Source organism: Oncorhynchus masou, chromosome 12 (genome assembly GCF_036934945.1).
Source record: "Oncorhynchus masou masou isolate Uvic2021 chromosome 12, UVic_Omas_1.1, whole genome shotgun sequence".
Lineage (NCBI taxonomy): Eukaryota > Metazoa > Chordata > Actinopteri > Salmoniformes > Salmonidae > Oncorhynchus > Oncorhynchus masou.
In genome coordinates this window covers 15,283,048-15,298,860 of record NC_088223.1, presented here as the reverse complement: position 1 = coordinate 15,298,860, position 15,813 = coordinate 15,283,048, and the positions used below count along the sequence as shown (strand labels likewise).

Sequence of the window (15,813 nt, the reverse complement as noted above, 5' to 3'; positions counted from 1 at the left end):
GTTTGGCCACACAGTTTTGGGTGAACAGGGAGTACCGGAGGGGATTGTGCATGTACCCATTGTGGGGCCCCAGTGTTGAGAATCAGCGAAGTGCAAGTGTTGTTTCCTACCAGTTGGGTGTGTCCTGTCAGGAAGTCCAGGATCCAGTTGCACAGGGCGGGGTTCAGTCCCAGGGCATCAAGCTAAGGATGAGCTTGGAAGGTACTAAGAGTTAAGGATTGGTACAGTGTTAAAACCCCCCAAAAATGTAAACCAGTGTCTACCACTACCAGTGTCTACCACTGAGATTGAATACTGGGATTGAACACGTGACTCTCTCCAAATACCCATACTAGTGTACTACATAGTTTTAAACTGCATACTATGTACTCATCGGCTCATGCTATTTAACACATACCATTTAGTGAGAAGGTATTCCAAGGACACACTGCAGTAGGGGCTCCGGACATGCTGAGTTGGTGGATTTTTCCAAATTCAACAGACATGCATCACATTATCCAACCTGATAATAGCACATTTTCAAATCAATGCATTTTTCTAAACTCTGAATCTAATAGGAATGGAGTTATAGGCCTACTCAGGCTGGTTATAGACCTACTCAGACTGGTTATAGACCTACTCAGGCTGGTTATAGGTTTACTCAGACTGGTTATAGACCTACTCAGGCTGGTTATAGACCTACTCAGGCTGGTTATAGACCTACTCAGGCTGGTTATAGACTTACTCAGGCTGGTTATAGACCTACTCAGGCTGGTTATAGACCTACTCAGGCTGGTTATAGACCTCCTCAGGCTGGTTATATGCCTACTCAGGCTGGTTATAGGCTTACTCGGGCTGGTTATAGGCCTACTCAGGCTGGTTATAGGCCTACTCAGGCTGGTTATAGGCCTACTCAGGCTGGTTATAGACTTACTCAGACTGGTTATAGGTTTACTCAGGCTGGTTATAGACCTACTCAGGCTGGTTATAGGCTTACTCAGGCTGGTTATAGGCTTACTCAGGCTGGTTATAGGCCTACTCATGCTGGTTATAGGCCTACTCAGGCTGGTTATAGACTTACTCAGGCTGGTTATAGGCCTACTGAGGCTGGTTATAGACTTACTCAGGCTGGTTATAGGCCTACTCAGGCTGGTTATAGGCCTACTCAGGCTGGTTATAGGCCTACTCAGGCTGGTTATAGACTTACTCAGGCTGGTTATAGACTTACTCAGGCTGGTTATAGACCTACTCAGGCTGGTTATAGACCCACTCAGGCTGGTTATAGGCTTACTCAGGCTGGTTATAGGCTTACTCAGGCTGGTTATAGACTTACTCAGGCTGGTTATAGGCCTACTCAGGCTGGTTATAGACCCACTCAGGCTGGTTATAGGCTTAATCAGGCTGGTTATAGGGTTACTCAGGCTGGTTATAGACCTACTCAGGCTGGTTATAGGCCTACTCAGGCTGGTTATAGACCTACTCAGGCTGGTTATAGACCTACTCAGGCTGGTTATAGGCCTACTCAGGCTGGTTATAGGCCTAGTCAGGCTGGTTATAGACCTACTCAGGCTTGTTCTAGGCAGACTATCACATTAGATCTATACCATAGACCATATAGCCCATATATCCTATTTAAAAAGGACTGAAAACAGAAACAGATCATTTAATTCCATTAGCGAAACCAAAGTGCTGTATCATATACAAATTGAATCAGCCAAATACACACACCACTATCTTTCAAATGTTCTAATTAAAAGGCTATAAAACAGAAAAATGTGGACAGTCAGGATCATCGCAAATTCAGAACCACTGGAAAGCAACATAATAAACTAAAGCACTGATCATTGGGAACGAGATCAGAATGACTGCTAAGGCTTGATCAATAAATTAAATAATTAAATCGGTAGCCTAGCCTACAAAACTAAAACAATTCACATGTTCAAATCAAAAGGCATGATTAAAATGTCATCAATAATGCAGCCACATCCCAAGTCCCCGGTGCCGGCACATTCAGAAATCAAACGATGGTTTAGTATTAAGTTTAAAACGTCTGAACAAGGCCAAGAAAACTAGAAACACTTTCAATGAGAAAACACTTGAACCAAAAAATTCTTAGACAACATTTGAACACCACCGCAGAAGCTTCGCTGTTCGGCATCTTCCCAATTAACTATCCGAGCTTGGTTGTTTGGCTAGCCTACACCAAGAGAAGTAGGGCCTATCACTAGCAGCCAACCTCTTCCAATGCATTGTGGGAAAAGTGTGCATCCAATTCTACTAGATGAAGAGCTGAAATTAGTATAACATACTTGTATTTAAACCACACATGTACTCAATTTAAAATAATTCACGTAACAAAAACCTTATATTTTTGCAATGCAGAATGCATCATGAGGGATTGCCTTTGGGACACTATACCTATTTTGCCAATTGGCCTGGACTGTTTAACTACACAGAGACCAGCTGATCCATCACAACTGGTCTGCCGACGTAACCGCACGAGGGGGCTACAACAGACTTCTGCCGTCGCGACATCCCTCTAAGGCACTTCTACGAGCCTGCTAACCCCGGCCCACTCGCTGTCTGAATCGCCGTGTCTCCAGCTCGCCCATCTACTCACTGGACCCCTATGATCACTTGGCTACGCATGCCTCTCCCTAATGTCAATATTCCTTGTTCATTGCTGTTTTGGTTAGTGATTGTTGCCTTATTTCACTGTAGAGCTTCGAGCCCTGCTCAATATGCCTTAGCTACGTAACCCTTTAGTTCCACCTCCTACACATGAGGTGACCTCACCTGGTTTAAATAATGTTTCTAGACACAATATCTCTCTCATCGTCACTCAATGCATAGCTTTACCTTCACTGTATTCACATCCTACCATACCCTTTTCTGTACATTATGCCTCGAATCTATTCGTCCGAGACCAGAAACCTGCTTTTTTTACTCTCTGTTCTGAAAGCACTAGACGACAAGTTCTTTTAGCCTTTAGCCGTACTCTCATCCTACTCCTCCTCTGTTCCTCTGATGATGTGGAGGTTAACCCAGGAACTGCAGCCCCCAGCATGACTCCCATTCCCCAGGCGCTCTCATGTGTTGACATCTGTAACCATAAAAGCATTGGTTTCGTGCATGTTAACATTAGAAGCCTCCTCCCTAAGTTTGTTTTATACAATGCTTTAGCGCACTCTGCCATGTCTGAATCCTGGCTCTGGAAGGCCACCAAAAATCCTGAAATTTCCATCCTTAACTATAACATTTTCCGACAAGATATACCTGCCAAAGGGGGCGAAGTTGCAAACTACTGGAGAAATAGCCTGCTGAGTTTTGTCATACTATCCAGGTCTATGCCCAGACAATTCGAGCTTCTACTTTTAAAAATCCACCTTTCCATAAACAAGTCTCTCACCGTTGCCGCTTGCTATAGACCAACTTCTGCCCCCAGCTGTGCCCTGGACATCATATGTGAAATGATTGCCCCCCATCTATATTCAGAGCTCGTGCTGTTAGGTGACCTAAACTGGGACATGCTTAATAAGAAAGCATGCCCAATTCAAAAAAAATTGAACTAGGAACAGATATAGCCCTTGGTTCACTTCAGATCTTACTGCCCTTGACCAGCACAAAAACATCCTGTGACATACTGCAATAGCATCGAATAGCCCCCGTGATATGCAATTTTTCAGGGAAGTTTGGAACCAATATACACAGGAGATTAGGAAAGCTAAGGCTAGCTTTTTCAAACAGAAAATTGCATCCTGTAGCACAATCTCCAAGAAGTTCTGGGACACTGTAAAGTCCATGGAGAATAAGAACTCCTCCTCCCAGGTCAATTTGTAAGTCGCTCTGGATAAGAGCGTCTGCTAAATGACTTAAATGTAAATGTAAATGTATGTGCCCTCTGATGTTGCCCTTACCTTGACCTAGAGGCTCACTCTCCTCTGTGAGCTTGTCCAGGTGGGGGGGTTGTATTTGAGATGGGAGTATCTAGAATTGACAATTGATATATGCCATTGGATGAGGTAATGTTTTGGTACTATGTTGTTCCAAGAACGAGATAAGAACTTTGTTTAGGAGCCCAAACTGAACGATAATGTATAGCTAATGCTGTCTGGCTATGGGATACTCCTCTCTCAACTAAAATTCTTCCTTTGTGCAGTTTTCCTAAGACCTGTGGTTCGTCATTGTGAGTTGAGGGGTGGATCTTTGCTATTAAAGAGCTCAGTTGCCATTTTGTCAGGACTCTCAGAATGAATTTATAGACGCTGAATTGATCTGAGAGTCAAAGGGCTATGGTGAACTCATATTATGAAAAGATGGAGTTTAAAGTATAACTCTGACTTGTGTGTGGTTTGTAAACTCTCCTTTCACTTAGTAATACAGGAAATTACCACGACACTGCTCACTGTTGCCCCTAATGGCCAGTTTTTAAGGCATTTCCAAATGTCCTCAGGACATGGAGAGATGTCCAATTTCAAAGTCAATCTTAAGTGATCTTGATGGTACTGTATGTGTGCATGCATGCGCAGGCGTGTGTGTGTGTGTGTGTGTGTGTGTGTGTGTGTGTGTGTGTGTGTGTGTGTCAGATCACAAACAATCAACCACTCAAGGGGCCTTGCATGAGCAAACAAGGAGATTGGTGCTGAGGTTGATAGTTTGCTGATCTGTTTGCTTGTATTATTCATTGACCACATTTCCTCCCCTTGATGTCGTAGTCACTTAGCAGATGCTCTTATCCAGAGCGACTTACAGTTAGTGCATTCATCTTAAGATAACTATGTTGGACAACCACATATCCCAGTCATAGTACGTACATTTTTCCTCAATAAAGTCAGAGCTAGTGAGGAGGAAAGTCAAGTGTGTGTGTGTGTGTGTGTGTGGGGGGAGGGGGGGGGGTATAATCTTTGAATAGGTAAGCTTTCACACACACACACACATCCAATGTCGTCCTTATCTGGATAGCTATGCCCCATGCCATTTCAACTGAAGGAAGAAGTTATCATAGTACTGAGTCCTCATCCTAACAAATGCACCACACCTTGTGAAACCTTTTATATCCTAAGACAGGGCTTCCCAACCCTCTCCTCGGGAACCCTCGATTATTTGCTTACTAATTGAATCAGGTATGCCAGTTTAAAACAAAAATGTGAAACATCTTGGGGGGTCAGAGGAGAGGGTTGGGGAACCTTGTCTTAAGGTCAGATCTGAGGAAAATGGTATGTGTAAATCAAAGCAACACAGTGAATGCTGGTGATTAGGGCAACCAGGTTGCTCAAGATAAGGGCCTGTAATTTTATTTTTGGTCCACTAGCCACTGTTGCAGGTAGATTTAAAAATATACCAGCCAGTCAGATTTTTTACAAGAAAAAAAAAGAAAAAAAGACCAACAAAATACAAAAAAAAAGATGAGCTTTGTAATGTTTCTAAAACAATTCATGTATTACTAATAAGAACTAATGTGGTATATTGTTTCATTTCATTTCATTTTTAGGTGACCGTAGTCTTTTAACCAAAATATCACAGAGAGAGAAAAATATCACCAGTGACTTTAAGGGCACGAGGTTACCGTGGTGACGTGACTAGAGTGATGCTTGTGACTTTGAGATTGAGAGTCTGACTAGTAGAAGCATTGTCTGCTCTTCCCTAGCAGTTGAAACTCAAACACAGAATAACAACCTAGCTTGTGAACAAAACAATGTTAACTTTTTATGGCTGCGGGGGAAGTATTGAGTAGCTTGGATAAAAAGGGGCCCATTGTAAACGGCTAGCTCCTCAGTCTCAGTTGATAATATATGCATATTATTATTAGTATTGGATAGAAAACACTCTGAAGTTTCTAAAACTGTTTGAATTATGTCTAACAGAATTCATATTGCATGCAAAAACCTGAGAAATTCCACTTCCTGTATGTATTTTTTCTGGGGGTGGCAGATTTATAACCAAACTCTCATTGAAATTACAGCAAGATATGGATGAGTTTTCACTTCCTACGCCTTCCACTAGATGTCAACAGTCAATAGAACTTTGTCTGATGACTCTAATGTGAAGGGGGGTCAAATGAGACAGGAAATAGTCACCACTGCCACGAGTTGACCATGCTTTCACCATGCGCGTTCACAGGGGAAGGACCTGCGTTCCACCGGTCATCTGAAGTCATTCTAATTCTCCGGTTGGAACGTTATTCAAGATATATGTAAACAACATTCTAAAGATTGATACAGTACATCGTTGACATGTTTCTACTGACTGTTACGGAACTTTTGGACATTTCGTCACATTATAGTGGACGCACTTTGTGACTTTGGAATTGTTTACCAAACGCTCTAACCAAAGTAGATATTTTCAAACAAACCAAGCATTTATTGAGGACCTGGGATTCCTAGGACTGCATTCTGATGAAGTTCATCAAAGGTAAGGAAACATTTATCATGTGTTTTCTGGTTTCTGTTGACTCCAACATGGCGGCTAATTTGGCTTCTGTTCTGAGCGCCGTCTCAGTTTATTGCATGGGTTGCTTTTTCCGTAATCTTTTTTTGAAATCTGACACAGCGGTTGCATTAAGGAGAGGTATATCTATAATTCCATGTGTATAACTTGTATTATCCTCTACATTTATGATGAGTATTTCTGTTGAAACCATGTGGCTATGCAAAATCACTTGATGTTTTTGGAACTAGTGAATCTAATTTGCCAATATAAACTCAGATTTTTTTATATAAATATGAACTTTATCAAACAAAACATGCATGTATTGTGTAACATGAAGTCCTATGAGTGTCATCTGATGAAGATAATTCAAGGTTAGTGATTCATTTTATCTCTATTTCTGCATTTTTGAATGCTATATTTCGCTGGAAAATGGCTGTGCTTATTGTGGTTTGGTGGAGACCTAACATAATCGTTTGTATTGCTTTCGCTGAAAAGCCTATTTGAAATCGGACACTTTGGTGGGATTAACAACTAGATTCACTTTAAAATGATATAAAACACGTGTATGTTTTAGGAATTGTAATTATGAGATACTCTGTGGTTTGAATTTGGCGCCCTCTATTTTCACTGGTAGTTGTCATATAGATCCAGGTTAGCGGGATTGCAGCCATAACAAGTTTTAATAGCCAAGAAACAGGGACAAAGTCTCACTTCAGTGGAATTTAGTCTCAAGTAAATTATCCAACATGTATGCTTGTTTGTAGAGTTTCTAAAATGGATTATTTCACTCAGCTCTTCACGTGCGCTCAGCCCCCAGCAGTGTTGCAGCGAAAGGTGGGATAGGCTATAGGATCTACTGATAGACACTTCAGAATGAATGCCTAAACTTAACCATGTAGTTGTTTTTGTTTTAACCCTCTCCCAAACCTTAACCCTTACCTTAACTATTTGGAGAGAATGCAGGAGTGGCTGCATAAAGGAGGAGCAGCAGGAACCCAGAGTGTCCAAGACATCTAGAAATGTCATGTTTGAATTAACTTAGAAATTTGACGTTATGAGAAACATGGATACATGTCAGAATCTGAAGTTAAATTGGTCCAACCGTGAGATCTTGTTGGATAAGGGTGCCTATTAAATATGATGCCAATGACTTTCTATTTAAACTTTGAACGGTGAGCCGCATGGAGAAAAGCTGTAATAACCTTCTATCTGGCCTGTTCATCCATTCTTATAGCTTCTAAAACGGTTTGTTTTGACATCCGGTATCGATGTATCTTGTTGAAGTTTTGCCTCCACCAAGGTAGTGTGATGCAAACAACTCTCAAGGTCTGTCCACTTAAAGTGAAACATTCATATCTCAGTACATGGATCCACAAGCATATACACACTCTTAAACACAACACTCACAAAGATATATACACACACATCAAACATATATACACACACATTGTCACACACGTACACACAATTGTCATTGTAATTCTTCACGTTTTACTGGTGAAATGTCCAAACTGCATCTCCATGCCAATCATTTGAATGATATACATGGAATATGCATTTAGATCTTCTTGACGTACTGTTTTGTGAGTGAATTAGAGCAGGTGGTGTTAACAAACTATTAGCCTTGTATTTTGTTTCAATGAAAGAATACATCCTGCCTAGTGGCGCTCTCTGTTTGACAGATTAGATTATTTTTGGGACAATTCAGCTTCAGATAAGCATCCTAAAATCTCATTAGGAATGTGGAGTTGTTTTTGGTGGAACAGTAAGGTTATAGGCCTACTATGCTATGGTGTTATATTCTATTCTGTTACATAAAATTATGTGATCTTGCAAGACATTGTGTAACGCCGTTCTTTTGTTGTTGAAGGAGAGTCGACCGAAATGCAGCGTGTAAGTTACTCATGTTTATTTAAAGAAGACAAAACGAACGAACTAACACGAATAACTAAATAAATACAAAAAAACAACAAACAGAACGAAACCTAATACAGCCTGACTGGTGCAACCTACACAGAGACAGGGACAATCACCCACGAAATGCAAAGCGAAATCAGGCTACCTAAATACGGTTCCCAATCAGCGACAACGAGAAGCACCTGACTCCGATTGAGAACCGCCTCAGGCAGCCAACCTAATTAACACACACACACACCCCTAATCAACTACCAACCCAAACACTACAAACCCCAATACGGAAATACAATACATAATAACCCCATGTCACACCCTGGTCTGACTAACTAATAAACTAAAACACACAATACTAAGACCAAGGCGTGACACATTGATTCAGCTTTGGTCTAATTTTACTAGATGAGCCCCATTGTGAGAAGTCAAAATCTTCTATTTATTAATAATAATATGTTATTTGTATTACAATTAGGAGTAGGCAACAGATCTTATTGATATTACATTTTAAACAATTGGAGCGCTCGTCGTGGTGCTGAAAGGACAGCGGCAGGATTGCGCAATGATGTTAAAGAAGTTAAACCAACTTGTTGTGCTGAAGGACAACTGTGCCATTCGGCCAGTTCAAACAACAATAGTATAGCCTAATAGGGCTAAGACTACGTGGTATAGCTATTTGTAAGCTATAGCCTCGTACAAATACAAATACATATAGCTTAATATCATTGCACTGTTTGAGAGGAAAGCTTTATTGTGTCACAATGGCCGTGACTGGGAGTCCCATAGGGCGGTGCACAATTGGCCCATCGTCGTTCGGGTTAGGGGAGGGTTTGGCCAGGAGGGGCTTTACTTGGCTCATCGCTCTCTAGCAACTCCATGTGGCGGGCCGGGCACCTGCAGGATGACTTCAAGTGGTCGGTTGAATTGTGTTTCGTCCGAAACATTGGTGCAGCTTGCTTCCGTGTTAAGCAGGCTTAACTTGTTGAATCTAGGGGGCACTATTTTCCTTTTTGGAAAAACAACTTTCCCAAAGTAAACGGGCTATTTTGTCAGGACAAGATGCACGAATATGCATATAATTGACAGCTTAGGATAGAAAACACTCTAAAGTTTCCAAAACTGTAAAAATATTGTCTGTGAGTATAACAGAACTGATATAATAGGCGAAAGCCTGAGAAAAATCCAATCAGGAAGGGACTCTTATTTAGAAAGCTCTGCTTCCCTATGCGTCCCTATTGAGCAGGGAATGAGATAGCAACCAGATTCCTTTGTCTATGGCTTCCCTAATTTTTCTAGTGTCACAAAACATGATAGGGTGATTAACAAAAGGCTAAGCTGTGTTTCAATATATTTCACTTGTGATTTCATGAATATGAATATTTTCTAGTAATATTTATGTCTGTTGCGTTATGCTAATTAGTGTCAGTTGATGACAACGTTCCCAGATCCGGGATGAGTAGTTCCAAGAGTTAAGGAGCGCTGTTTGGCAGGTTCTGTTTCGGGGGACGCATGACTCGACCTTTGCCTCTCCTGAGCCCATTAGGCAGTTGCAGCGATGAGACAAAATTTGAATTGGGAGAATAAAAAAAAAGTCAAATTCAAATAAATAAAAATATCCCAAGCAGGGCTACAGCAACGTAGAGAGGGTCAGGCTCATTAGGCTTTATGGTTCCCAACCTGGTTTGGGTGTCCTTGGCAGAAGGGTGTCGCTGTAACCAATTAATCACATCTGTCCGGGTTCCACTGCACAAGAGGGGTTCCCTGGAGTTTTATGAACATCAATGCAGACACACAGTGAATTTGGATGATTTTGCCGAAAGTGGTCAAGCCTCCAACGGGCCTCCGCAATGCACACACGTAGTGTTCTTCATCATTCTCGCCACACCAGAATGAGAAGAAACCACCTTTTTTCTCTTATATTGTTTTACATGACACTTTTGTGGTAATAAAATATACAGCACCAATCAAACATTTGGACACACATACTCATTCAAGGGTTTTTCTTTATTTTTTACTATTTTCTACATTGTGGAATAGTAGTGAAGGCATCAAATCTATGAAATAACACATATGGAACCAGAAAAGGGTTTCTTCAAAGTAGCCACCCTTTAACTTGATGACAGATTTGCACACTCTTGGTTTTCTCAACCATCTTCATGGGGTTGTCACCTGGAATGCATTTAAATTAGCAGGTGTGCCTTGTTAAAAGTTAATTTGTGGAATTTCTGTCCTTCTTAATGCGTTTGAGACAATCAATTGCGTTGTGACAAGGTAGAGGTGGTATACAGAAGACAGACCTATTTGTAAAAGACCAAGTCCATATTATGGCAAGAACACCTCAAATAAGCAAAGAAGAACTAAAGTCCATCATTCATTTTAGACATTTCAAGAACATTTAAGGTTTCTTCATCAAGTGATGAAACTGGCTCCCATGAGGACCCCCACGGGAAAGGAAGACCCAGAATTACCTCTGCTACAGAGGATACGTTCCTTAGAGTTACCAGCCTCAGAAAGTGAAGCCCAAATAAATGATTCACGGGGTTCAAGCAACAGACACATCTCAACATCAACTGTTCATAGGAGACTGAATCAGGCCTTCATGGTTGAATTGCTGCAAAGAAACCAGTACTAAAGGACACCAATAATAAGAAGAGACTTGCTTGGGCCAAGAAACATGAGCAATGGACATTAGACCAGTGGTCTGATGAGTCCAGATTTTAGATTTTTGGTTCCAACCGCCGTGTCTTTGTGAGACGCAGAGTAGGTGAACGGATGATCTCCACATGTGTGGTTCCCACCATGGCTGGATGGTGTGGGGGTGCTTTGCTGGTGACACTGTCTATTATTTACTTAGAATTCAAGGTACACTTAACCAGCATGGCTGCCATATCATTCTGCAGTGATACACCATTCCATCTGGTTTGCGCTTATTGGGACTATCATTTGTTTTTCAACAGGATAATGACCCAACACACCTCCAGCCTGTGTAAGGGCTATTTGACCAAGAAGGAGAGTACTGCATCAGACCTTGCCTCCACAATCACCTGACAAGTTGGACCGCAGAGTGAAGGAAAAGCAGCCAACAAGTGCTCAGCAAATGTGGGAACTTGCAGAGTGCAAAGCTGTCATCAAGGCAAAGGCTGGCTACTTTGAAGAATCTCAAATATAAAATATTGTTTGATTTGTTTAATAGTTTTTTGGTTACTACATGATTCAACGTGTTATTTCATGGTTTTGATGTCTTCACTATTATTCTACAATGTAGAACATAGTAAAAATAAAGAAAAACCTTTGAATGAGTAGGTGCGTTCAAACTTTTGACTGGTACAGTATATATTTTTTGAATATATCAGAATACATTTTCAAGAATTAGTTTTATCAACTTTGTGTATTCTCAAATTGAAAAAAGTGAGGGAGCACCGCTCCTCCGCAGTCTGGTGTAACTACACCCTGAGAGAGAGACAGAGAGATTTAGAGCAAGAGAGAGAGTAAGAGAAGGATTGTGAAGGAGAGAGAGAGTTTGACTAGAGAGGGAGTGACGCATAAGCCCTCCTCCGCCCTCCTTTCGGAAAAGCTGACCACGACACCATTTTGTTGCTCCCAGCCTATAGACAGAAACTAAAACAGGAAGCACCCGTGCTCAAGTCAGTTCAACGCTGGTTCGACCAATCGGATTCCACGCTTCAAGATTGTTTCGATCACTGGGATATGTTCAAACAACAACATTGATGAATACGCTGATTCGGTGAGCAAGTTTATTAGCAAGTGCATAGGTGATGTTGTACCCACAGCTTCTATTAAAACATTCCCAAACCAGAAACCGTGGTTGATTGCAGCATTCGCGCAAAACTGAAAGCGCGAACCACAGCTTTTAACCAGGGCAAGTTGACACCGGAAACATAACCATATACAAACAGTGTACACGATGTCTTGCTCCCAGACAAACTAAACAACTTCTTTGCTCTGGTTAAGGACACAGGATAAAATAAATAAGCATAGATATGGGTTGTATTTACAATGGTGCGTGTTCTTCACTGGTTGCCCTTTTCTCGTGGCAACAGGTCACACATCTTGCTGCTCTGATGGCACACTGTGGAATTTCACCCAGTTTTTCAGAATTGGATTTGTTATCGAATTCTTTGTGGATCTGTGTAATCTGAGGGAAATATGTCTCTCTAATATGGTCATACATTGGGCAGGAGGTTAGGAAGTGCAGCTCAGTTTCCACCTCATTTTGTGGGCAGTGAGCACATAGCCTGTCTTCTCTTGAGAGCCATGTCTGCCTACGGCGGCCTTTCTCAATAGCAAGGTTATGCTCGCTGAGTCTGTACATAGTCAAAGCTTTCCTTAATTTTGGGTCAGTCACAGTGGTCAGGTATTCTGCCGCTGTGTACTCTCTGTGTAGGGCCAAATAGCATTCTAGTTTGCTCTGTTTTTTTTGTTAATTCTTTCCAATGTGTCAATTAATTATCTTTTTGTTTTCTCATGACTTGGTTGGGTCTAATTGTGCTGCTGTCATGGGGCTCTGTGGGGTGTGTTTGTGAACAGAACCCCAGGACCAGCTTGCTTAGGGGACTCTTCTCCAGGTTCATCTCTCTGTAGGTGATGGCTTTGTTGTGGAAGGTTTGGGAATCGCTTCCTTTTAGGTGGTTATAGAATTTAACAGCTCTTTTCTGGATTTGATAATTAGTGGGTATCGGCCTAATTCTGCTCTGCATGCATTATTTGGTGTTCTACGTTGTACACGGAGGATATTTTTGCAGAATTCTGCATGCAGAGTCTCAATTTGGTGTTTGTCCCATTTTGTGAAGTCTTGGTTGGTGAGCGGACCCCAGACCTCACAACCATAAAGGGCAATGGGCTCTATGACTGATTCAAGTATTTTTAGCCAAATCCTAATTGGTATGTTGAGATTTATGTTCCTTTTGATGGCATAGAATGCCCTTCTTGCCTTGTCTCTCAGATCGTTCACAGCTTTGTGGAAGTTACCTGTGGCGCTGATGTTTAGGCCAAGGTATGTATAGTTTTTTGTGTGCTCTAGGGAAACAGTGTCTAGATGGAATTTGTATTTGTGGTCCTGGTGACTGGACCTTTTTTGGAACACCATTATTTTGGTCTTACTGAGATTTACTGTCAGGGCCCAGGTCTGACAGAATCTGTGCATAAGATCTAGGTGCTGCTGTAGGCCCTCCTTGGTTGGTGAAAGAAGCACCAGATCATCAGCAAACAGCAGACATTTGACTTCAGATTCTAGTAGGGTGAGGCCGGGTGCTGCAGACTGTTCTAGTGCCCGCGCCAGTTCGTTGATATATATGTTGAAGAGGGTGGGGCTTAAGCTGCATCCCTGTCTAACCCCACGACCCTGTGTGAAGAAATGTGTGTGTTTTTTGCCAATTTTAACCGCACACTTGTTGTTTGTGTACATAGATTTTATGATGTCGTATGTTTTACCCCCAACACCACTTTCCATCAGTTTGTATAGCAGACCCTCATGCCAAATTGAGTCGAAGGCTTTTTTGAAATCAACAAAGCGTGAGAAGACTTTGCCTTTGTTTTGGTTTGTTTGGTTGTCAATTAGGGTGTGCAGGGTGAATACATGGTCTGTTGTACGGTAATTTGGTAAAAAGCCAATTTGACATTTGCTCAGTACATTGTTTTCATTGAGGAAGTGTACGAGTCTGCTGTTAATGATAATGCAGAGGATTTTCCCAAGGTTACTGTTGACGCACTCTCTCTGTCTCTCTGTCTCTCTGTCTCTCTGTCTCTCTGACTCTCTGTCTCTCTCTCTCTCTGTCTCTCTGTCTCTCTCTCTCTGTCTCTCTGTCTCTCTCTCACTCTCTCTCTCTCTCTGTCCTCCTCTCTCTCTGTCCCCCTCTCTCTCTCTCTGTCTCTCTCTCTCTCTGTCCCCCTCTCTCTCTCTGTCTCTCTCTCTGTCTCTGTCTCTGTCTCTGTCTCTGTCTCTGTCTCTCTCTCTCTCTCTCTCTCTGTGTGTGCTGATTAGATAATTAACTCTATCTGTCCCATTGATCCCGTGTTGCCTGATAGGTAACATCACCTCCAAGGCTGAGGGCGGAGCTGTGTGTGTGTGTGTGTGTGTGTGTGTGTGTGTGTGTGTGTGTGTGTGTGTGTGTGTGTGTGTGTGTGTGTGTGTGTGTGTGTGTGTGTGTGCCCGTGTGTCTGTTCTCTGACAAGGAGGATTTGTAATATCTGATTAGAATATTGGATTCTCGTTAGGACAGATCAGTCAAGCTGGCCCACAATCGGCCTTGCAGTACAGAAAACAGTGCTGCCTCTGAAAAATAAAGCATTACGGTTCATGATCTTTGCGCATGTATGTGACTGACCACCTCTTTGTAGGCACGTTCTTTGTGCCTGTGTGTTTACAACCTTCCTTAACACACTCAGTAGGGCTGGGAATTGCCAGGGGCCTCACAATAGCTACGATATGTATTGCAATTCTCAAGATTCTATATGTATTGCGATTCGATTCCGTGATTTTATTGCGAGGGACAAGACAGTGCCTTGAGCAAGTCATCAAGACAAAGTGGTTCACTATTTAAAAAGATAAACTGGAATTTTGGCGCAGGTACAGCCAACAAAAAATAATATTGTGATATTGTCAAAACGATATGGTAATATATATGGTCAAAATAATATCCAGAGATGTAATTTTTCCCCCATCACTAACACTCAGCATGTACATTCATCTCCGTTGATCTGTTGATGTAAACCACACTTCTTAGTTGTTTGTTTCAGAGAAAACATTCTAATACTGCATGAGCAGATGCACAGCTCTCACTCTCTAAGAGGCTGTTCCATAGATATACAGGAACAACTGAGAAGCTACTCCACAAATCGACATATGGATGAATAAGTAAAGGAACACGCAGGCAGCCACATACCAAACAGCGATTGATCAGTGAGTCCACGTACACAGCCAGCAGCCCTGCCCCTCTAATAAAATATACATCAAAAAGAATTAACTTCTGATACATATTTACACAAGTCTTTTGATAAGTCATGTTAGGGCCCCTTTTAAAGCCAATAAGAGAAATACAAGCTTGATCAAGCAGTAATACAAGTCCATGACCCTTTGGAGTGGAATCAAAGGACACTCCGGCCAAAGAAAATTCAACCCTCAGAATATATCCTATTAAGTTACTAAATAATTCCTTTGGAAGAAAATGATAATTTGCTTATGAAGATGCATAGCAGACAACAACAACTCAACATTAGAAAACCAATATCAGCATCCTTTCAAATAAAACACACTTTAACAGTTTTCACAACTTTTAACTAGACCAGACAACCAATGAGAGCAATCTGCTTGACTGACAGATTGTAAACAGAACCAAAGTAAATGAAGCCTCACCGTGTTTGACGTCCCTGGGCGCTATGGCGATGGCGTTGTTATGGTGCAGCTCTGTGACGCAGCAATTCTCAGGTAACAACGATCCGTTGCTATGGGGCGTTGCCGGGAGAAGGGGTACTGGC

At 41.8% G+C, this 15,813-nt stretch overlaps 1 protein-coding gene across 1 annotated transcript in view; it reads right to left on the bottom strand.

Annotated features, from left to right (window-relative positions):
* adgrb2 (adhesion G protein-coupled receptor B2) overlaps positions 1-15,813 on the bottom strand; it is a 600,103-nt gene that overhangs the window by 407,378 nt on the left and 176,912 nt on the right. Inside the window, exon 2 of the mRNA XM_064979676.1 lies at positions 15,692-15,813. This exon is cut by the window's right edge and continues 761 nt beyond it. Coding sequence (XP_064835748.1) covers positions 15,692-15,813 — 122 coding nt within the window. The remainder of the gene's footprint in view (positions 1-15,691) is intronic.